A 24181-nucleotide genomic window follows, 5' to 3' on the forward strand; every position below is an offset into this window, starting at 1 on the left:
AGACTAGATGTAACACTAAGAGTTGTTTTTGAAAAAAGTCAGGACAAATATGTAACAGTCGCTATCACCCAATTATTACAAGTAGCAACAAATAAAAGTCATCTTCAGTGTTTATGTGAATGATTTAATTACAATTATAAAACTGCAACTGTTTAAATTGCATGCTATATGTAATGATAGAATTTAATTATCTATTTGATTTTTCAAGTCGTTAAATATTGAGTGCATTCCATTCAGTTTCTAATCTTTTTGGCATTTTGTAAAATGCCTTACATTTTTTTCAGGCATTTTATAAAATGCCTGAAAAAAATAGTCAATTTGTAAAATGGCTAAATCATGCAGGCATTTTAGAAAATGCCTAAAAATTTCAGTCATTTTACAAAATGCCTAAATTTAGAAAATGCCTATAGCATATACATATATTACATGGATTAGCAGCAAATATGTGAAACAGCGATGCGTTTTATTTTTTACAGTGTGTTCCAACCAACCAGCAGATATTGGGATTTCTAATTGACGAGTCAGGAAGCGTCGGTGCAACTAACTTTCAGAAAAATCTTGATTTCGTTAAACAATTTGTGGATGTGTTTGATATAGGGAATACTGCTGTTAAAATGAGTACATTTGCATTCCATAGATTAATAGGAAATGGTTTTCACTTTAGTTGTTGTAATGATAAAGCAGGCATTAAATCTAATGTAGACAAGATACGCTATAATGGCGGTGGTCAAGATTTTGAAATGGCGTTAAACTTCTCTAGATATAGTAAGTTTCAAAGCGTGAATGGAGCCCGAGACTTCTCACTTAAAATTTTGATGTTTTTTACTGACGGTCGATCTCTTATCCAAGATGGCGGAAGTTTGCTTCATCGGCTGGGAATAATAGTGTACGCTGTAGGTGTCGGGGGTAATGTGGATAGGAATCAATTGGATAAAATAGCAACAAATCAAAGTTATGTTTTCATGGTGTCCAGTTATGCTGACTTGGTTGGTCAAGTATACAATGACATAAAATCTAAAACGTGCACTGGTTAGTATTAAGAAATTAAATTAAGGTAGATTGGGGATCTTAATTTAAATCCATAGATTTTTTTTATAATTTGTCAAAAGGAAGTTTATATCATGTTTTTTTTTCAAAAATATAATAAAAAGAATTGATCACCTTGCTGTTTAATCTGATTTTTGTAAAATACTGCCGTAAATATGATAAAACACATATTTTTTCTATATTAAAATGAAAAGTCTTACACATGAATTACATACTACTCTCGAAATATCTACATTGCATTAAAGATAAAGACTGATTGATAACTGTATTTTCAAAATCCAAGATGGAGGAAGACATCTTATTTTCTTTAAATAGACAAAAATACAAAATCGTTAACGTATTAAAACAGGCCAATTCTGTTGAAATTTTGTCTGATCGTGATACTAGTCATTAAAAAGGTAATTTTGCATCGATTCGTTAAAAGGAATAGTATTAAAAGACGATTACAAGATTGATTTATCTGACGATAACTTTTAGGTCAAGACTCATTAATCGAAAAATGGCCAACATCAGATCTCTGCCAAATAAATCACCTACAAACAATAAGGTACAAAAGTTTTAATAAATAAATATTCAATTTCAGATGTGTTGAAAAATCCATGTCAACGAAGTCCGCAGCCATGTCAAAACCAAGGTACATGCATCTGGACTGGCGGATCTAAGTACACGTGTCTGTGTCCAGACGGCTACACAGATTATAACTGTCAAACTGGTAAGTTTTAAATAACAATTAAACAACCTTACTAACAAACACCTTTACCAGTCATAGACGCATATCGAACGCATTCAGATTAAATATTTTTGTCAAAAAAGAGGTGTCAATTAGATTATTCTCTAAATAAGGTTTTGGATTAGGCTCCTTACTTCTGTATTCCTTAATTGTGTTTTATTCTATGTCGTTTCATAACACACTAGAACACACCCGCGAAATCGCGGGCATTTAGAGCGTATTTGAAAGGATGTAAAGTGTTGTAGGAAGATTTTTGTAAAAAATTTAATGACTTGAGAATTTCAGGAAAAGTATCAAAAGTTTTTTAACCCTCCTCCTTTATTTCCAAAATTCCCATTATTTGTTTTCTATTAATTTCATTAGGAACATACATTTAGTGTACATGTATTATGAACATTCCAGTCAGGAGTCTGTAATTCAGTGGTTCAGTGATACATTGTATTTGTTTTTCGTTCATTTTTGTACATGAATAAGGCTGTTAGTTTTCTCATTTGAATTGTTTTACATTGTAATTTCGGGGTCTTTTATATCAAACTATGCAATATCGGCTTTTGCTTATTGTTGAAGGCCGTAAGGTGATCTTTAAATGTTAATTTCGGTGTCATTTTGGTCTCTTTTGGAGAGCTGTCTCATAGGCAACCATACCACATCTTCTTGTTTTGTAAAACATTTAGTGAAGGTATCAAAAGTCATAGGTAATTTCGGACAGGATAATTGTTTTTCTAGCCCGGCTCCTCATTTTTCCGCACAAAAATCTTTTTTCTTTTGTTTGTTCTCTATTAATTTTAATGAAAAATTATCTGTATATTATGAACAGTCATTAAAGGGAGGGGGTCGGGGCAGAGGCGGATTTAAGCCCCCCTCCCTTTCCGGAAAATAAATGATTGCTTATATAGGGAATCACTGAAGCATGACCGGAGCGGGCCCCTCTTAGGCAGTCAACGGGCCCCTGCGTTTAAAAAAATCTGGATTTTCCACTGCGGAGGGGGCCTGATCCCAATATCCCGGGCTTAAAAACATGAAATCCCGAGGTTCTGAATTCATTATACAAATTAAATATCTCGACATCCCGAAATTCAAAAAAAAAAATCCCAGATCCCGAAATGGTCAATCCTGAAATTTCGATCTTAAAAACACCCGTTCCAGACGTCCCGAAAGTGTATTTTCTTTTTAAAGTCAATTCTCAGTTCGGTCATTAATATATTATTCAGACCCTCTCTATTAAAAAATCCTGTGACTGCCGTGTATAGTAAACTTGAAAATGATATCAGACAGAAAAAACACTTTATTCGTAGTATATGCATTTGTTTCAAAGTAAAAAGAAAACGCAAATTCAGACCCTCTCTATTAAAATATCCTGTGACTGCCGTGGATAGTAAACTTGAAAATGATATCAGACAGAAAATACACTTTATTCGTAGTATATGCATTTGTTTCAAAAGTAAAAAGAAAAACGTAAACCGGAGGTCTAATCTGAATTAAATTTCGTCCAATTACGATTATAAGACAGAAAATACACTGCATTCGTAGTATTAATGTATGTTCAAAGTATACAGAAAAACGCAAACCGGAAGTCTGATCTGACTTAAAATTTCGCCCAATGACGGAAACATATCCGGACGTCTTTTTTCTCGTTTTTCACCCAAAATAACTCAATCTGAATAATTATATGCATGGATGACAAATGCGATTATGTACTGTACCCATAGGACACAGAGGCATGATGATTAATTTATTGTGGAAAGAAGAGAAGCGACACCCAAAATGAGGTCTTCTCGTTTAATAGTATAAATTATTTATCTTTTTTCTTTTTATCTAAGTTACGCCTTATTCACTTTTGATTTTTAGTTTTAAGATTGCTAGTTTGACGGCTAAAACATGACAATTTTTTCAACAATAAATAACATGTCCTTAACAATCAAATGCGAACGCATGGTGTAGTTAAAATTGAAAGAGTCCTTTAACGGTCTCCATTTCCAATATATGCAAAATACCATCACATTTTTTTTTTCGAGATACCATTTATACGCGCATCATACATTGCACCATCGTAACCTACATATGTAACTTGAAAGATAATTGCAAATATGCGCAGCAAACATCACGTGTTAATTTACGTTTTTTGATTGAGTTAAGTCTTCCAATTGATATTCTATCGTGTGGTTTTCTATGTTGTGATGTAATACTGTTTTAGAAAAAGGGAGAAGGTATGGTACCATTAAAACGTTTAATCCCGCTGCAAATGTTTGCACCTGTCCTAAGTCAGAAATCTGATGTACAGTAGTTGTCGTTTGTTTATGTAATTTATACGTGTTTCTCGTTTCTCGTTTTTTATATAGATTAGACCGTTGGTTTTCCTGTTTGAATGGTTTTAAACTAGTAATTTTGGGGGCTCTTTGTAGCTTTTCGTTCGGTGTGAGCCAAGGCTCCGTGTTGAAGGCCGTACATTGACCTATAAGTGTTTACTTTTATAAATTGTTATTTGGATGGAGAGTTGTCTCATTGGCACTCACATCACATCTTCCTATATCTTATCACGTATTATTTGCAGCAATGCAGAAATTCTTTCTTAATATACAATGCCTGTATTAGTATTAGTATTTTAATAAGTTTTTTTACTTACTATATCAAATCTTTTGGGTGTGTATACATTATTAGTTGATGGAATGTTCTTTAAATTTAGTTACAAAATGTGACACGAATATTCAGTATAATATTATGACTTTAAAATACGCTTCCTAGCAATATATCTCAAACTGAGTTCAATTTTATGTGTTAACTCATGGTTTTAGTTCCTTAGTTCACAAGATTTTTTTAAACCGAATTACCAAAATCATTTAAAATTATATTTACTAACAAAATATAAGATTGAGACAATATTGTTTCATTAATTTAGATATAGATTACTGTGTTGGTGTCACGTGTGGCAATGGTGGGACATGCCTCGACGGCTTGACGAGTTTTACATGTAACTGTGCAGAATATTACACAGGAAAATATTGTGGAATAGGTAAATAGTTGTTTTACTGAAGAGCCATACTAATTTTTAAGTCAATTGTGACAGTGTTCTCCAAGACTAAGCTATAAAATTGAAAATGGGGAATGTGTCAAACGGACAACAACCCGACCAGAAGCCAGACAATAGCAGAAGGCCACCAATAGGCTTTAATGCGGCGAGAAATTCCCGCACCGGAGGCGTCGTTCAGCTGGCCCCTAAACAAATATACATGTATATACTAATCTACATGTCAAACAGGTTATATATGACATATTTGTATTTCACGACGAACTCGCATATACACTAGCAGTTACCTGCTTTTACATGGTTCCCACATAAACATGATAAACCACGTAACAAGCAAACACAATTGTTGAAAAATGCACTTTTTGAGTAACGATTGTTTATTTATTTAAGAATCGAAAAAAGCTTCTATATCGGACAGCTGGGAAGGGGTATGAGAACTTTACATATTGACAAATGTGTGTGGAAGATACAAAATAGCAAGCTTTTTCCATCAAACGTAGTTTTTCTTGCAAGTTAAATTTCAATATGCATAAGATCGCCATTTGTGATTATATTTCTTACCCCTGTTAATAGACTATAAAGAAAAAGTTGATACTATGATTCAGTTCTTTGATTAAGTTTAAATAGTATTTAAAGAATGTCTACTAGTAATTGAATCAGATGCAATTATTCTTAAAACAACGTAAACTTTACAATTTTGTCGTGTGCAAGATATTATGTGTTTGATTGCATATTCATCAAGTAAAATAAACAAGAGTGTTCATAACAAACACTAGAAAATGTCTACATAGAACAACCATGGTGTATCATTGGTCAATTTTTCGTCACGTCACTTGGAGTCATATTCATATAAATTACAAGTTTAATGAATTATATATTTATTTTTGTTCTATTCAATTTAGATATGTGCAAGCCTTATCCCACAGATGTAGTATTTGTAATAGACAGTTCTAACAGTTGTTCTCCAGAATATTTCAATATAACAAAGAACTTTATTAAATCCGTTACGAAGGAATGGGAGATAACTGTAAACAACTTTCAAGTAGCCATTATTTCGTATACTGATAATTCATACATTGAGCTAAACTTTGACAACGCTATGAATAAAATAAGTTTTGATGCATTTGTATCCCAAATGAATCCGAGAGGCGGGATATCTGAAATTCACAAGGGCATCAACCATGCTGTTAATATCTTATATAACAGAAACCGTGTTGTAGCAAGCAGTCAGGTGAAAAAGTATATCATTGTTTTATCTGACGGACTGCCATCTACACCCAGCATGATATCGACAGTGAGCGGTCATCGAATAGAAACGATGGCAGTGGCTGTTGGGGAAGATGTGTCGCATCATTTCCTGTCTGTTATTACTGGAGGAAGTGAAAAAATATTCCCGTACAATAATGATCGGTTATGGCACTACATGATGGATGCCCTAATTGACCAAAGCTGTGATAGTGAGTTTTTATGCCCTACCTACGATAGTAGAGGGGCATTATGTTTTCTGTTCTGTGCGTCCGTTCATTCGTCCGATCGTTCGTTTGTCCGTCCGTCTGTCCTGCTTCAGGTTAAAGGTTTTGGTCAAGGTAGTTTTTGACCTAACTTAGTACACATGTTCCTTATGATTTGATCTTTCTAATTTTAATGCCAAATTAGAGTTTTTACCCCAATGTCACGGTCGACTGAACATAGACACTGATAGTGCGAGTGGGGCATTCGTGTACTGGGGATACATTCTTGTATATAATGTATTAATTGACATTTAATGGATTTTGAATCGGAAAGCATTTTAAGGACGAAAGTACAAAACATTTGCAGCAGTTAATTATAGTTTATATTCCAAACGTAAAGCAATGCATTCATTTAGTTACACCGATAATTAATCGTTAACAACATCATACATATAGAGTTTTTGTGTTAATCAAATTCAAAGGGCTAAACTAATAAGACGATCTCGATTTTACTGCGTTTAGGAAATATTATGACATCAAGAGAGTATTTAGAACTAATAGGTTCAAAAATATTGCTCATGAACCCGATTTTATATGGCCTTCATTAAAACAAATAAATAAATTAATAAAAAAATCATATAAGGACCAAGGTAAACTATACAATTTGAAACTTCACAGGCAAATCACGATGAGAAATCCAATGCACAATTGTAAACCTTAAACAATAAATATGTTCAAAGACTTTTATACATTTCATTAAGTATTAAATGAGTTTTGAAAATGGGAAGAGAAAAATACCAACAACTAGTATCTCAATTGTTTGTAAAACAATTGAAAGGTCTTTCCTGTAAAAGTGATGTTTTCGAAATGTACTTTGTACGACCTTTCGTTTGATATACGACAAGCATACCTTCTGAAACTTTTCACTTTTTACACTTAATGACCTCATCAGCCTACATTTTTGAGATCGGAAGTATGATGTATGTAACACAGGATAGATGAGCTTTCACTTGATATGCGACAACGCCATGTTCTAGAAAGTTTGATTTTTGCACTTAATAACCCCATCCAACTAATTTTTGGAGGTCAGGAATTTGATATTTCAAATGTACACATCATGACCTTTTACTTGATATACAACAACCCAATTGTAAAAGAATTTTTTTTGCACTCAATGACCCCATCCAACCAATTTTCGGGGGACGCGAATTTGAAATTTGAAATGTACGCTTTATGTTCTTTCATTTGATATGCGACAACATTACCATCTGAAAAATTAGAATGTTTGCACTAAATGACCCCACCCTTCCCCCTGGGATGAAAAAGAGGTTTAAAATTTTCATTTTTAAGCAGAGTTTATTGAGACCTTCAATTTGATATATCAGTTGACCCCATTTGGCAAAGTGTCAAAAATGATGCAATATCAACGATATAAATAGAAGTTATGAAACTTACAAAGTTAATGCAAAACATGAAAATTTCTAAATGATTTTTTGGGTGTTTTTTCCCATGGAATGTTTTTGGTATTTGGTCAAACATATAACTATGTCAACCTCTTCAATTTCTTAAACATTTTAAGTAGTAAGCTGTTGTTGATTCTGAAATACATGCCGCCGCTCGCAAAATTTCAAACTGCATTATCTCTAAAACGACAGCAGATATCTCAAATCTGTTAAATGGTAAATGATCTACAGTTAAAGGACAACATCATAGAAAAAGAATTGGGACAATTTCAATGTTCACCAAGGTCACAATTAATCATCAAATATATGATGCAATACCAAACTTGAGAACCGGAAGTCGTAGAGACATCGGACTATCACCATTCAACTCAAGACCACTTGACCTTTCAAATATCACAAGGTCAAGGTCATAGTATAATGTGAAGGTCAAGGTGAAATTTCATCATGAACTGACATTGACCTCAAATTGAAGGTCTTGAATTACTGATCATCTTTTCAGTTTATAGTAGGTTGATATCTGTTACCTTTAGAAGGATATACACAAAATACTATACTTTTAATAATCATCCCGTTGTAACTTTTGAACAGACGGTCGGACATTTTTGGGCTTATTATATAAAATGTAGAGTTCGTCGAGAGGAACATTTTATACGCTGTATGTAGGCAGCAAAATCTTATCGTTTTCCTAATATGTAAGCTTGAAATTGCAGCGTAATTTTTTTTTGCACTCTGTGACCTTTGACCTTGGGTGCATATTGAAGGTCACATGAATTAAAGATTATTGGTGAAGGTCCCAGGTCTCTACGACTTCCAGTTCTTGAAATAGATTTTTTCTAAAATTGTATACAATTTTTCAAGATGAATAACTCCTTATAAGGGTTAATAACAAAATGATTGTATATGTTTATTAACATTGCCATCTGTTCCTGTACATGTTGCCGTTTTCAAATCGATTCTATCTGTAACATTTTTTGAGAAATGAGCAAAGGAAAGAAATTGTTTCAAGGGGAAATAACTCTCAAAGGGGATGATGAAATTCTATGCAGCCTCATATGGTAATACATCATGATGAGATGTACCTATTGTCCAAATAAGATCATGATATCTTAAAAAACAACGAGGGGGGGCCATGTTGAAAAAAATCAATAAAAGGGAGATAACTTTTAAAAGGGATGATGAAATCCTACACAGCCTCATCTGGTAATACTTCATAATGAGGTCTACCGATGGTCCATATTTGGTTTTGATAACTCCAATAGAAACGAGGGGAGGCCATGTCAAACAAATGCTGGATGAAAAAAAAAAAAAAAAAAAAAAAACATGCGAAAAACAATAAGGTCTTTCCTCGCGAAGAGGAAAGACCTTAATAATAACTTTGACGTTATTTTGTAGTCTGCCAAAGATATGAAGAAGGAGATGTCTTATTTGCTGTGGATACTTCGAATGGTTGGCAAAACTTAGATTTAGCCACCAAAGTCCCTACGATAATAAATAAAATATTATCCGGACTCAAACTCGGACCGATGAACAAACAAATTGCGTTATTAACGTTTGCATCTTCGTCATATCTACGGTTTGATTTTAATAAATACAATAACGAAACTGAAAGACAAAATTTACAAAGACAGTTGTCGTCCTTTATTAAAACTACCGATACCAATACCAATATTACAGCCTTGATTAACAGTGCCAATGCGTTATTATTTGATAGTGAAACAGGTGCACGTGTGTCTGCAAAGAAGTTACTTGTTGTCTTTTCAAATTACCAGAAAGATGTGACAATTGAAGAAAGTAAACTTATTGAGACTTTAAAAGAAAAAGTAGAAATATTCGTGGTTGGACTTGATAATAGTGATGAACAATTTCAGGTTATGTTAGATATAGCATCGACGTCATTTCATATTGGTATAGATGGTGACATGTTGGTGAACTCGATTGATACATACATAGCATCACTGTTAGAACAAATTAATACAGTTTATTGCGAACTTCGATGATGCATAAGCAATTGTGACAATCATGAACAAGTTGTATTTTTTTATTATGTTTCTTCTTACAAAGTCATGTGTAAATATAATTATAAATGTCATATTAAAATCTCAATTGCAGTCGAAAATGTTAGAGTAGTACGAATCCGTCAAAAATAAGCGCTATTCCAACTTTTTCAAGAGATTTTACGCTACTGGTGAGTCTTGTGTAGACGTTGCACTCAATTGACACGACGTATATTTGATTATTCTTGTTTCTATTGTATTATAGATGAAATCATTACAGTTTTGTCTCTTTCAAAAAGTGTTTCATCGTTATTTTTTTTCGTTTGTGAGTTTTTTATATAGACTAGACATTTGCTAAAATAATTCAGCTTACTTGTTTGTTATTCTTTGTTGTGTAATCCAATATCAACTGTAAACACAGATACCGAAATGCTTGTTTGTTTTTGAATTTAACTCTTAAAGTTAAGAAAAGAAATTAGCAATATCCTTCAGCTCTACTTTCCGCTATATAGATGGTGTTCCTTCACTAAATAATTCAACATTTGGTGACTATGTTGACCGTATCTATCCCGATAAAGGATGCTACATATATAGTCAAGTCTGTCTCATTTATCGAAATTGACAATGGGGGTCAGTTAAAAAAAAAACGACAAAAGAGATGATTTCAGCTTCCAAATTGTTTACCTTATATTTCTATGAAGCAACATTCCAACAGCGCCTGCAAACGGAGTAAATATCTTCCCATTGATACGGTATTGTATTTGTAGAGGGTAGCTGCTCACAAGAAAGATATGAAACGCAGAGTGTAAAATGTTGAAGATGCAATCATCTATATGTAAGCTTTACGGACGCCATCACGAGTTGGTTAGCCATCAATAAATATCGGTTATACAGATGGTATCGGATATGATCCTTTTGTTGTAGCTACAATCTCGTTCCCGTTTCACGAATGTTTCCTACCGAAAAAGATTTAGTCTTAAAAGAGGGACGAAAGATACCAGAGAGACAGTCAAACCCTTGGCTCGAATATAAACTGACAACACCATGGCTAAAAATTAAAAAAGACAAATTAAAGTTCACAAGACACTACATAAAAAACTTAAGACTAAGCAACACGAACCCCAGCAAAAAGGTGATCTCAGGTGCTTCGAAAAGGGTAAGAAGATCCTGTTCCAAATGTGGCACCAGTCGTTTTGCTTATGTTATTTCAACTTAGATCACTTTATCAAATTCACATCCGCAAAAAAGAAGTGCTACAAACTAGACCACTGGGACATGTTTTTATCATCAGTGTTCTAGTTTGTCTTATTCTTTTCTTTGTTTTTCCTTCGTTTCAGAAGCACTTGTGTAACACCGAGACAGAAGCTACTAATTGGATATACAGATGCCTATGAATGAAGACCTGACAAACTGATTAACACTATCAACATATTGCATCAGTATATAAACACAGATTGAGAAACGCGTACTCCATAAACATTTCAAGTGGTCGTCAACATGTTCAAGCCGCACTCGCGCGGGATTTTTTAGCACATTTTGTACAATGTGTATTTGTACACGAACAGCAGACAAAATATGTAGGACTCACCAATATTCGGACAAATTGCGGTTGTGACTTGGAAACATGTAAATTTGCATATATCTTTGAGGCACGTATAATCCTATTCAAATGGCTGCAAATTAGTAAATTAGCAAATTAACAAAATGTTCATAGTTTTGCCTTAAGATAAGCATGTTGTATTAAAATCAATATTTTATTTAGTTTTTTCTCAGTATTTTCTTAAATCCACTTATTGTGGTGCATGTCTTAACTCAGTGTTCGATATGGTGGTGTCAGTTTGTTTTGCTTTATTAGTTCGAAAAAAAATGTTATCTTCGACTATTTTGTCACTGAACAGACATGTTCATAGCCCTCTTTAAATATATTCTCTCATTGAAATGATTCAAAGCGATTGCGAGTGTGACATTTGGCATGTGTATTCATGTAAACTTTTTCTAAGTCGCTCGATGCTAAATTTTTACCTATTTTGTTTTGGTTGCTATATATATGCCTATGCTTTGAAAAAAACATTATGTACATTTTCGTTTTTTCGGATTTTTGAAAATTAGTTTGAATACTTAATACAGTTGAAAACAAACTTCTTATCCGCTGGATTGATCTTTACAGAAGGAGAAAAACTCCTGAAGTTGTAGTTAAAATGGGGATACATGTAATTGACTTAAACAAAGCGTGTTTGACCTCATGAAATTGGTTGAAAGTATATCATTCTCCTGGATGACTTACTAGAATAAAAGAATAAAATGATTAATAATGATTACAAATGTATGTGACAATACAAAGAATTTCATCAACCACCAACATATGATTCCTCTGATTTTACTAACGATTTTAAAGCCTTTTTCAATTGATTTCTATAATTGCTGCTTATGTTGTAATGCTCCATCACCGTCCCATGTTAAGGGAGGGTTGAACGCTCACAGACATGTTAAACCCCGCTTCTTAATGTGGCTGTATCAAGTCAGGAGACTGTATTTCGGTGGTTGTCGTAAGTTTATGCATGTCGCATTTGTTTTTGTGAATTGTTTTGTTATATTCTATGCCGTACGGTATAATTTTTTATGATTGCTGAAGCCAGTACGGTAATGTTACACACATGATCTATCTCATTGATAATCCAACCCAAAACGAATCACAAGATTTATACCCATGTTCTATCATATTGATAACCCAACCTCAATTGAATCACAAGGTTTATACGCATGATATATTTCATTCATAACCCATCATCAATTGAATCACAAGGTTGATACCCATGATATATTTCATTAATAACCCATCCTCAAATGAATCACAAGGTTGATACTCATGATCTATCTAATTGATAATCCAATCTCAAATGAATCACAAGGTTTATACCAATGATATATCTCATTGATAACCCAATCTCAAATATAACACAAGCTTTATACTCATGATCTATCTCATTGATAACCCATCCTCAAATGAAACACAAGCTTTATACCCATGATATATCTCATTGATAACCCATCCTCAAATGAATCACAAGGTGTATATCCATGATCTATCTCATTAATAACTCAACCTCAAATGAATCACAAGCTTTATACCCATGATCTATCTCATTGATAACCCATCCTCAAATGAATCACAATGTTTATACCCATGATCTATTTCATTGATAATTCAACCTAAAATGAATCACAAGGTTTATACCCATGATCTATCTCATTGATAATTCAACCTCAAATGAAACACAAGGTTTATACCCGTGATCTATCTCATTGATAATTCAACCTCAAATGAATCACAGGGTTTATACCCATGATCGATCTTATTGATAATTCAACCTCAAATGAATCACAGGGTTTATACCCATGGTCTATCTCATTGATAATTCAACCTCAAATGTAATCAGAGATCAATATTTTAATTAGATTGAAAAACGAAAAAATAATTCCTCTGCAATTGGCCAAAGTAGCAAAAAAAAACCACTGATCCGATACGTTAAACATATTGAATCAACATCCGAAATTCAAAAACGTTGTGCCAAATACGCCTAAGGTAACCTTTGAGATTAAGTTATAAAGGATATTAACACGTGTACATTTACAGTACACATATAGTTGTTATAAATAATTACACCATGAAAATTGACGTGATATCACGAAACTATATATTTACTCATTCTTACGGGTACCTGATGTGGAGCAGGATCTGTATACCATTCTGGATCACCTGAGATCACCCATACTTTTTAAAGGTGTTCGTGTTGCTTATTCGTTAGTTTTCTATGTTGTGTCATGTGTTCTATTGTTTGTCTGTTTGTCTTCTTTCATTTTTAGTTAGGCGTTGTCAGTTTATTTTCGATTTATGAGTTTGACTATCCCTCATGTATATTTCGGCCCTTTTTTAATATATAAACTATTTCATTGGGAACGATAAACAGATATTCAACAGGAAAACTGCCACAATCACCAAACTACTACAACTAAAGCATGCACTTGCTTGCTGTCAATAGGGTTGTTCCAAATATAACATTGAAATAAGAATAACAGATATTATTGTTTACATCCACTTCATTTAAACTATACATGATAGTCGTCTCATTTCGAAATCATGTCACATCTTCTTATTTTTATTTACTCTAACCCCTAAATCTGTCTTAAAGTTTAACAAGCTTTAGAGGAAAAATAAAAGGAAAAAAACACGAAAAAAAAACAAACAAATAATCAATCGCTTCTGTTAGTTCAATGTATTGTGCAGTAAAAAAATAAAACAAATCATTATTAAACGACATATTATCTGTTGAAAAATTATGAATAAATCATAACAATACATGAAAAACCATTGCACATCATTTCAAATCTTGTTTCATTTGTATCAAATTTAATGTAGCTGTATGGGGTTATACGACACTTGTCCTTTAAGATACATTCATAGTTGAGTAGGTGTTTAGTCGATAATATTTTTATTTAATGACTGTTTCCGAATGAAACACAATAAAACAACATATTCCCAGTTGAACAATTATGAATAAATCATAACAATACATGAAAAACCATTGCACATCATGTTCATATTATAAATTGAAAATCCCAATGCAGCAAACGGCAATACACGTAAATTTTTTGAGTTACACGCTTGTAAAGTTGGTTGTCATTGACCAAAAAATAACGTTGTGCCAATTGATAACTTTTCTCGATATTCTGTTATCTTTGTGGCGTATTCTAAACCAAGTTTTTGTCATCTTTTGCTACAAAACCAGACGCTTTTCCATTGTGTAAAAACCCTACAAATATAAATGTGAAACTGTTATTATCTTACGCATGTTACGTGCATGAAAAAGAATATGAGATACATTTTCATGTAAAATACCTAAAAGAAAGTTTTTTACGGAACGAATGATAACATGATAAAATTATTTTTGCATGAGAGTCAAGATTAGACAACAATAAGCATTGAGAAGGGAACGACTTATTAACTTGAACGGTAATATTCATAGTCATGGTCGTTCCCCAACACAATAATTGTTTTAAGTCAAGGTAGGAAATCACGAAAAAAGAAAAATTGACCAAAGACACAACACTTCATAGTCTACTCTAGTTTGAATTAAGTTGTTGGTATAAATTGAACGAGATGGAACGTAACGTATACTATAAATATGATGATCTTACACAAACACCTAAAGAACATAAAACCAAACTTATAAACTGACACAAATACCCATAAACACCAAACATACGGGAAGACCAAATAAAAGTACAAACTTACACAAACACCCATAGAACATAAAATAAACTTATAAACTGATACAAATACCCATAAACACCAAACACTCAATAAGACCAAATGAAAATACAAAATTACACAAACACCCATAAACACCAAATACTTATAAAGACCTTATACAAACACAAATACCCATAGAACATACAATAAACTTATAAACTTACACAAACACCCATTAACACCAAACACACAGAAAGACCAAATAAAAATACAAACTTACACAAACACCCATAAACACCAAATACTTATAAAGACCTTATACAAATACAAACTGACACACACACACACCCATAGAACATAAAATAAACTTATAAACTGACACAAATACCCATAAACACCAAACACAAAGAAAGACCTTATACAAATACAAACTTACACAAACCCCCATAAACACCAAATACGTATAAAGACCTTATACAAATACAAATGACACAAACACCCATAAAACATAAAATAAACTTATAAACTGACACAAATACCAATAAACATCAAACACACAGAAAGACCAAATAAAAATATAAACTTACACAAACACCCATAGAACATACAATAAACTTATAAACTTACATAAATACCAATAAACATCAAACACACAGAAAGACCAAATAAAAATATAAACTTACACAAACACCCATAAAACATAAAATAAACTTATAAACTGACACAAATACCAATAAACATCAAACACACAGAAAGACCAAATAAAAATATAAACTTACACAAACACCCATAAATACCAAATACTTATAAAGACCTTATACAAATACAAACTGACACACACACACCCATAGAACATAAAATAAACTTATAAACTGACACAATTACCCATAAAACACCAAATAAAAATATAAACTTACACAAACACCCATTGTACACCAAATACAGCAACATTTTTTGTTTACAATTGTAAATCCTTGATTTAAGTACAGGCGTGTATTAGTATTACCGAATCTGACGTAAAGAAATATAACCTGAAAGACAAAACAAACAAAGTTTACTGTGTTGTATAAGTTATTACATTTTTCTCGAATGTTAGATTTAATAGATAGTTTTAATTATAATTAAACGCCAGGCTCCAATTTTAATCCCCTCTTTGTAACAATACCTTAAGGGGTCCGTAGGTGGGTTGTTGCAATGCAAAATGTCTGTCACAAAATACTTTCATTTTTCAGTGGCAGTCCCCGATCATCATCCCGGATGGCCTCTGTTATTACAAAACTATCTATTGTTTTCATTGTTAATTTGTTCTCGTCCTGAACATGGATGAAATATTCGCCACTGGACGTTAACCAACCAACCACCAATCAATAAACCAATGTTAATGTGCACGACATTTAGCAAACGTTTTTCTTTGTGATTGCCGTGTCCTTTAGGAATGGTGTCCCCTTGACATATACATATTTTATTTCGTTTGGATGGTAATAGCATCTTCTTAGCACGTGTAATAATGCAACGCAATTGTCACGAAACTTTGAACAGATCGAGAACACATGCTACTGTTTGGGGGAGAAACGTAAGTACATAATCAATCAGCAATATTACTGTCAGTAACTGTATATAAATTCAACTGAATTGACTTTCTGTTTAGCTGTTTTGCATAGTGATTGTTAGCCACGTTTTTTTTTCGGAATTAGGACATTATATTCAATAATGCCGACACCGTTAAATCTCAACAGAAGTGTTTCTGACAATCATTTAAAACAAATCATTCAAACGGAATGGTTTACCAAAGAAGTAAAGAACAAATACACATTTTAATGATAATTTCAAAATGTTTTGTAAATGTCTCACATAGTGTATGTCTAATAAGATAAGATTTTTAATATTCAGTAATAACCATTATTTTTTAAATCAGTCTCATTTGATCACTAACGGATAGTTTTTTCAATTGCAAATATACCACCTATTGTAATTTTATATTTTAGTTTTTACTTAAATGAAGCATATGTACAGACATTTGTTTGATTTAACTTACTGATATATTATTTTTCAATGCTTCCTTCTCTGCCATTTGTAGCAAGTGTGTTTCTATACCTTCGTTTTGATATTTTTCAATTACATAGATATCGCTGATGTATAAACAACCTTCTATCACAGTTTCATCAAGACCACTATTTAAACAGAATAACCTAAATCATAATTAAAGATATGCAATTGAATCGTATAGATCAGACTGTTATCAACAAAAACAACGACATGAGCTGATGTTCTATTTTCTCACTTGTTAATATACGATGCATGTCCGTACCAATTAAGTAAGGACACCATAGCTAATGATACAAGTATAAATGTGTCAGTTTTTTTTCGGAGTTGACGTCAACCTTAGTTTGTTCATTTTCTCGGTCTTTGTTTTTTTCTATGACATGTTGACGTTTGCTCAACGGTTTATTCGTTTTCTTATGGTCATTAGGCTTTGGTCAGGACGGAGTTTAAATGATGAAAAATGTCAAGACAGAAAAAGAGGGGAAAAAAATTAACTAATATCAATTGGCGAAAAAACTTTGTTTGAACCTGTCCTATGTCGGCCACCTTTAGTTCAGTGGTTCGTTTTCAGATGTGGTTCGTAAGTGTTTCTCATTTTTCGTTTTTTTTTATATAGAAAAGACCTGTTTTAGTAGTTTTACACTAGTCATTTTGGTGCCCCTTTATAGCTTGCTGTTCGATGTGAGACAAAGCTCCTCACTGAAGGCCGCGCTTTGACCTATCACCAATTCTGACTAGGACGGAGGGTTGTCTCATTGGCACTCTTATCACATCTTCTTATATCCCATCTAGACCCTCGATCATGAACCTACCACTAAGTACAACATGTAAACATCAGAGGGAACGACGCAATAAAATCTCAATGGCAATGACATGTGCCAATGCATATAAAGTTGAATACCAAATGGTATCGACCTACCATGAGCAATTATCAATATACTAGCCTATGCACAAACTAAAAAAATGCTTACGCCGCTACCGCCTCTACCTTACCTCCGTAGAATAATATTTATCTTAACGCAGTATGGAATTAAAATCTGCTTACCCACACAAATCTGTACATCCAAATTCCATTTCATAATCACTTTTACTGAAAAGATATTAAAAAGAATAATCAAATAATTGTTTCAAAACTAATTTAAAAAATTCTGTCCACCAAAACCTCACGGTATCTTGGTACCAACATGAGGCGTTTATTTATCCTAGCGGGAAGTACTTATCCGGATCACGATCAGGGCATAATGGGGACGTTCAATACGATATATCGTGTACAGAGAGTGTACATTAGCGATCGCTTGCAAACACTCTTTACATGCTTCGACGGTTACCTGCTGCAAGACTGAATAGCTGTCTTTTACTAATTAACTAATTTTCCGTTGTTCATTCTCGACGACCAGTATACCTACCTTTTTTTGTATAAATTATTAACTTGGGCTCGTTCCGAAAATTAAGCCGATGCCACGTTGACAGAGAATGCTAGGATATTTGCATGTTTACGAACCCTCGCTAAAGCTCTTTACAGGGGTACGCAGGTGGCCTCAATATTAAATGACTGTACTTTTCCAATATACGCTATTTTTACATTGGCTTCCCCGATTTTCGTCCGGTTCGAACATTATACTTGTACCTACACTTTGTTATGAATTTTATATAAACTTGAATCCGTTCTGAACATTTATGAAATATTTGCCACTGGATATTAAGAAAATAATAATCAACACACAAGTTATGACCGGTATAATTGTAAATCTTTTTTTTTTTAAATAAAATTCACAAACCAGTTTCTCAATACGTGAAGTCACGGATTACTTTTAACCGCAACAAGCTGATTATATATGTTTCAAAATACTTTTGGCTTCGTTCCTAGAACACGTTATTGTTCCGGTTACATTTCTTATGCATTAAAAAACGGTGTCGGTTTCATAAATACCTTTTATAATTTGTCGTATTCTTTGATGTTTTGATTCATTCTAATGATTACGTTGATATGAGAGCTATTTTGATTCAAATCAAATTAATATACAATAAAACAACAGTACTAGTATGCATTTGTTTAAACATCAAACTCGTTCCACAGGTACCACTGTGACCATTAACAAAAGTTTAAAGTTCATAAAAATGTTTTAACCAGTATTAAAATTTAATTGTATCACTTACACAGGGATCGGATCTTCCGGAAATGACAATGTCAATATCCCTACCGGGTCACCATTGTACTCTGCTATAAAGTTGCGGTCGTAGAACCAATCATCTTGTTCTTCGTGATTTCTTTCCGTTATTCTCTTAATGGTGTTTATACTGTGGAATAACAAAAATATATAAATATAGTGTGTTACATCGATATTTTTTTTAATAAGTTAATATTTTTGAAGCCCGACTCCGGGTGCGATTTTTTTCTCGATGTGTTGCAGACCCATTGGTGGCCTTCGGCTGTTTTCTGCTTTGACCCATTTCCCATTTTCATTCTCAAATTTATATACGATGTGTTACTGCATTATGTCACATGTCTTAATTTACCAAAAAATATAGCAAATTTGTGGCAGTTTTTAGTAATCAAGGAAATAACACATCATAATTCAGGGAACCACGTACAGCCACGCGCAAGCAGAAGCGGTCCATGTGACCGTATGTCTAGACGTCGAACACGCGATCTGCTCGGTTGGCTGTCAAACGTTCAGCGGCAAGTATTTCAAAACTGTAAAATAAAAGTAGATGAAAAAATGTTTGATCGGGACAACAGCTGAAAAACTACATTGTACATGTACGATTGGAACTGAAAATTCGACTACATGTATGTCGGATAGGGCAGAATTTTAACATACCATAATTCAGGGAACCACGTACAGCCATGCGCAAGCAGAAGCGGCGCATGTGACCATATGTCTAGACGTCGGACACGCGATCAGCTCGGTTAGCTGTTCCACGTTCAGCGGCAAGTATTTCAAAACAGTAAAATAAAAGGAGATGAAAAAATGTTTGATCGGAATGATAGTTGAAAAACTACATGTAAGATTGGAACTGAAAATTCGACTACATGTATGTCGGATAGGGCAGAATTTTAACATATCATAATTCAGGGAACCACTTACAGCCACGCGCAAGCAGAAGCGGCGCATGTGACCATAAGTCTAGACGTCGGACACGCGATCAGCTCGGTTGGCTGTTCAACGTTCATCGGCAAGTATTTCAAAACAGGAAAATAAAAGAAAGATGTATAATGGTTGATCTGAATACCATATGAAAACTACATGTAAGATTGGAACTGAAAATTCGACTAAGTCGGACAGGGCAGAATTTTAACATATTATAATTCAGGGAACGACGAACAGCAAGCAAAAGTGGTGCATGTGTCTGACCGTACGTCTAGACCTCTGTTCATCTTTGAGCTAACAAATGTAACAGAAAAAGCAAAATCATCATTTGCACTACTTTTAAAATTGTCAGAATTGCATTTCTTAGCAGATAGTTACCTTCCTGCACTGGTAGCATGTATGTATTCGGCTCTTTTCGCTTCTACCTTTAGGTCTGCAACAAATTTACAATCATTTTCGCTTCTTGTCATGGTCCGAATATTGACAGGAACCTCATTATTTGTAGTGACGACATTGCTATTAGAATTAGTTGGTGCCCGTGTTATAACATTTGTCATATTACCATGGTGTGTGTTGTTTACGTTTATTTTACTCTACACTAAGATATGTGTATAAAGTATTGATCGTTTTATAGGTGAACTTTAAATATATAAATACACGATAAAGTTTATCTGTTCGCTCATAGGCTAGTTTTGTACAATGTCAGTTTAAAAATAATATTGTATTTCTAAACTCAAGAGAATAACAAGGATAAAACGGATAAAATTTCTGTTCATGTTAATTTCAGGTACTGGTGAATCCTCTGCATCCCAACTTTACATATAGGAGAAAGTTTTAGTATTTTGTCTGTACATAAAAAATCATTTGAATTTGAAAATTCTACAAAGAAATTATAAATGCACAATATGTGTCTAATTTTTTTTTATAGTTTTGACTGTAATTAAGTTTTTGTTACCGAATTTATTTCGATTTGTCATATCTGGACGTGTGGTAGGTAAGATTTTACACAGATTCGGTAAAATACTTTTAGAAAGATAAGTTTACAGTATCTATGTACTATCTCTGCAGTTTTCATCTTTAGTTGTATCAATCTACATAGTTGACTCTATCTTGCCTAAGCTTTAGTTTTTTGGTGTATAAGGACAAATACAGTAAAACATTAGTTATGTATCTGTTTTTTTGTACAAACGCTGTTTGATCGCAGTATTAAAGGAGAACATTTTTTTGAGATTTAACCGTTTCTTTCTGCTTCATGTAAATAAAAAAAAAATGATTCTATTAATTCCTTTTAACAATGTTCATTACATCTGGCGAGAATATGATTGTATTGTTAGTCAGTGTTGCTTACTGTTTATCATTTTTATCAACCCAGCTGGAAAGGTACAAAGTAATTATCATTTTTATCAACCCAGCTGGAAAGGTACAAAGTATCACAATAAACTTTTTACAATGTATCTGATTATTTGAAGTTTTTTTTTGTGTAGTATTACGGATAGTCTAGTGAAAAGATGGTTGTCTATTAGACATGTTTTCTAATTCGTTTGACAACCACCACTACAGTGACTACGTAATATTAATATGGTCACTACAGCTCTTCGTCAGACCGGCATTTCTACCCTCGTCAAAGAGGGGCGCATGTTTGTCTGTCCGGGATGTACAAGTACGCAACCACGTCCGATGAGAATAGGAACGTTAAATCCGGTGCCTGGTGTAGAGTCAGTGCCAATCGCCCTTATAGATAGGTTCCTTGCGACAACTATTCGAGGGGTGCGTACGTGACAGTAAAAAATTCAATAAGACCCACCATTTGTGTGTGTGTTGGTAATTTGATCTAGTTCAGATGATGCATACAACATTTACCATCTGACGTTAAGCAATTCCCAATATATTAACCATGACATATGTTGTGTTAATTTTTTTCAAAATCTTTTACCACGTAATAATGCATCACAATATAGCAAAATGATGTAAATGGTTGTGCATTTATTACTTTGGGATTGAAAAAAAACATATTTGGGAGACTGGGTCATTTGCTATTGATAAAATGGAAATCAAGTAATAAAAGAGAATATACGTCCATAAAGTACCATCGCACCAGCTTTTTTTTTTTATGTTCAGTGAACTTGGTAAAATATGTCAAAACCCAATTTTGGTCAATATTTGTTAAGGTTTACCTCGTAATGAACGCATGTAGTAAATTTCAATTTGACACACACTGTATGGTGTACTAGTATATTAAACATTTTGCGTAATACACACTTTTACATGTTGATGTTCTTGAAACCGCAAAATCGGAGTCTAATCTCTCATCTGGCATATCTTTTTTAGTATATACGCATCATCCGTATGTGAATTGTTCTGAATGGGATAGGATATCAGTTTTAGTGAAAATTACATTTAATAATAACAGATTAAATAAATGATGGGCGCATAGACTGGAGAACTAAAAGCCCCCTTATCATCAGTTGGGTACAGCAAAGACAATGCATGCTCATCATTTATTATCAAAGTGAATACCATAAAAAATTATAGGTATCATTTTTATTTGACACTAGTAAGGTAATCGAGTTTTACCAATGAGTACTCGATTGGTTTTGTGGGATGTGCACATGTTGTGGACCTATCAGTTTAAATTTTACCATGGCAGATAGGTTGATTGCTTCACTCAAAGTACTCTTTTACAAAAACATAAATGGAAGTATTCAATTTCACCTGCTTAGGAAAATACCCAGACTTCACAGTTATACACATGTAAGTTCAAAACCTACCAACGTAAATATTTAAAAGCGACAATAGAATATGTATTTTACTTTTATCAAACAACAGGGATGTTTCACTTGTGATGAGAAAAATCAGGTACTTTAATGGTTAACATAGATAAAAATATAACAATCCAGCACAACGAGAGCAACACAATCGTAATGTACATTCAGCATGAAAAAATTTCATCTGTAGGTCATACAGTAGTACGATTCCCAAGGCAAAGCAACCATAATATATGCTATTTTCAATAATCCCATACGAATGCGATAAATACTATCGCACTATTGGGAACAAGGTCAATGGTGCAAAATTCAATCAGTTATTCTCATCAACTGATATTATTGCATAGCAATATAGTATTTCCCACAGAAAGTAACCAAAAGTTAGCGTGCAATAAATTCTATTGTTGCATAGCAATATAATAATTTCCATAGAAAGTAACCTAAAGTTAAGCGTGCAATAAATTATAATATTGCACTAGTGCAATAATCATCAAAATTCGTGACGTCATCAAAGTCAAAATCTTCGTTTAAACCAATTTTTGCTTACAAGTATTATATTGCTATACAATAAAAGGGTTATTGCATGAATATTGGAAAATATTGTCCCTCGTAGAACATATATTACACTCGCAAGCTCGTCTAATATAAAATTCTACTCGGGACAATATTCCCCAATATTCATGCAATAACCCGATATTACTGTATTAGAAAAACTAGCAAGATTTATTAATTTTGAAATATCGATTGTCGTCCCTCCTGGTTAGTTTAAATGTGTTAAACATACATAATTAAATATACTGTCTTTTTCCATATATTTTTTACGCTTACACTATTGTTGTATTATAAAATTGTATACTAGGTTTAATCTACCTTTTTCTACATTTGAAAATGAATGTACCAAGTCAGGAATCTTGTCAATTCGATTTTGATGCGTATTGTTATATGAAATGCCATGTAATTATGGACTTTCCAAATTGATTTTCCCCTAAGTTAAGTATTTTCTTAATTGGTGATTTCACTTTATACTAATTTCTCTGTAGCATTATGTTTATGAGAAAATTTTCCTATATTTGTTTATAAAAAGAAGAAATACGGATATATAGATGCATTGCATCATTTTATAACTTTCACCTTTGGAACAAAACACCAGGTCTAATAAGAGATGTAGAGGAAAGTAATTGACGAAAAAATACAAACAAAAGTATTAAAAAAATACCAATGTCATCGCGTTTCTGGCCATAACAGTTCAATTTTTATACACGAATGGAAATTTATCTTTTGGTCTTCTGGTGTGTTACCTCCAGTTATATTTCATGGGGT

The 24181-nt window shown here is 33.1% G+C and overlaps 2 protein-coding genes across 3 annotated transcripts; one reads left to right on the forward strand and one right to left on the reverse strand.

Annotated features, from left to right (window-relative positions):
• The first annotated feature begins 4678 nt into the window (after nucleotides 1–4678).
• On the forward strand, nucleotides 4679–10058 carry LOC134719610 (cartilage matrix protein-like). The gene is made up of 3 exons (XM_063582601.1): nucleotides 4679–4787; nucleotides 5705–6259; nucleotides 9109–10058. The coding sequence occupies exons 2-3, from the start codon at nucleotides 5707–5709 to the stop codon at nucleotides 9711–9713; spliced, it is 1158 nt and encodes a 385-aa protein (XP_063438671.1). The 5' UTR covers nucleotides 4679–4787; nucleotides 5705–5706; the 3' UTR covers nucleotides 9714–10058.
• A 3982-nt stretch (nucleotides 10059–14040) lies between these two features.
• On the reverse strand, nucleotides 14041–20689 carry LOC134719611 (uncharacterized). 2 transcript variants are annotated; one of them, XM_063582603.1, is made up of 6 exons: nucleotides 20475–20689; nucleotides 19162–19302; nucleotides 18050–18094; nucleotides 16997–17132; nucleotides 15879–15992; nucleotides 14041–14521 (listed from the first exon to the last, which is right to left on the reverse strand). In XM_063582603.1, the coding sequence occupies exons 1-6, from the start codon at nucleotides 20651–20653 to the stop codon at nucleotides 14486–14488; spliced, it is 651 nt and encodes a 216-aa protein (XP_063438673.1). In that variant the 5' UTR covers nucleotides 20654–20689; the 3' UTR covers nucleotides 14041–14485. The 2 variants fall into 2 exon arrangements, with proteins under 2 accessions (XP_063438673.1, XP_063438672.1); XM_063582602.1 differs by having other exon boundaries at nucleotides 14044–14521; nucleotides 16997–17150.
• Nucleotides 20690–24181: the final 3492 nt, after the last annotated feature.

The sequence above is a fragment of the Mytilus trossulus genome, chromosome 5 (genome assembly GCF_036588685.1).
Source record: "Mytilus trossulus isolate FHL-02 chromosome 5, PNRI_Mtr1.1.1.hap1, whole genome shotgun sequence".
Classification (NCBI taxonomy): domain Eukaryota; kingdom Metazoa; phylum Mollusca; class Bivalvia; order Mytilida; family Mytilidae; genus Mytilus; species Mytilus trossulus.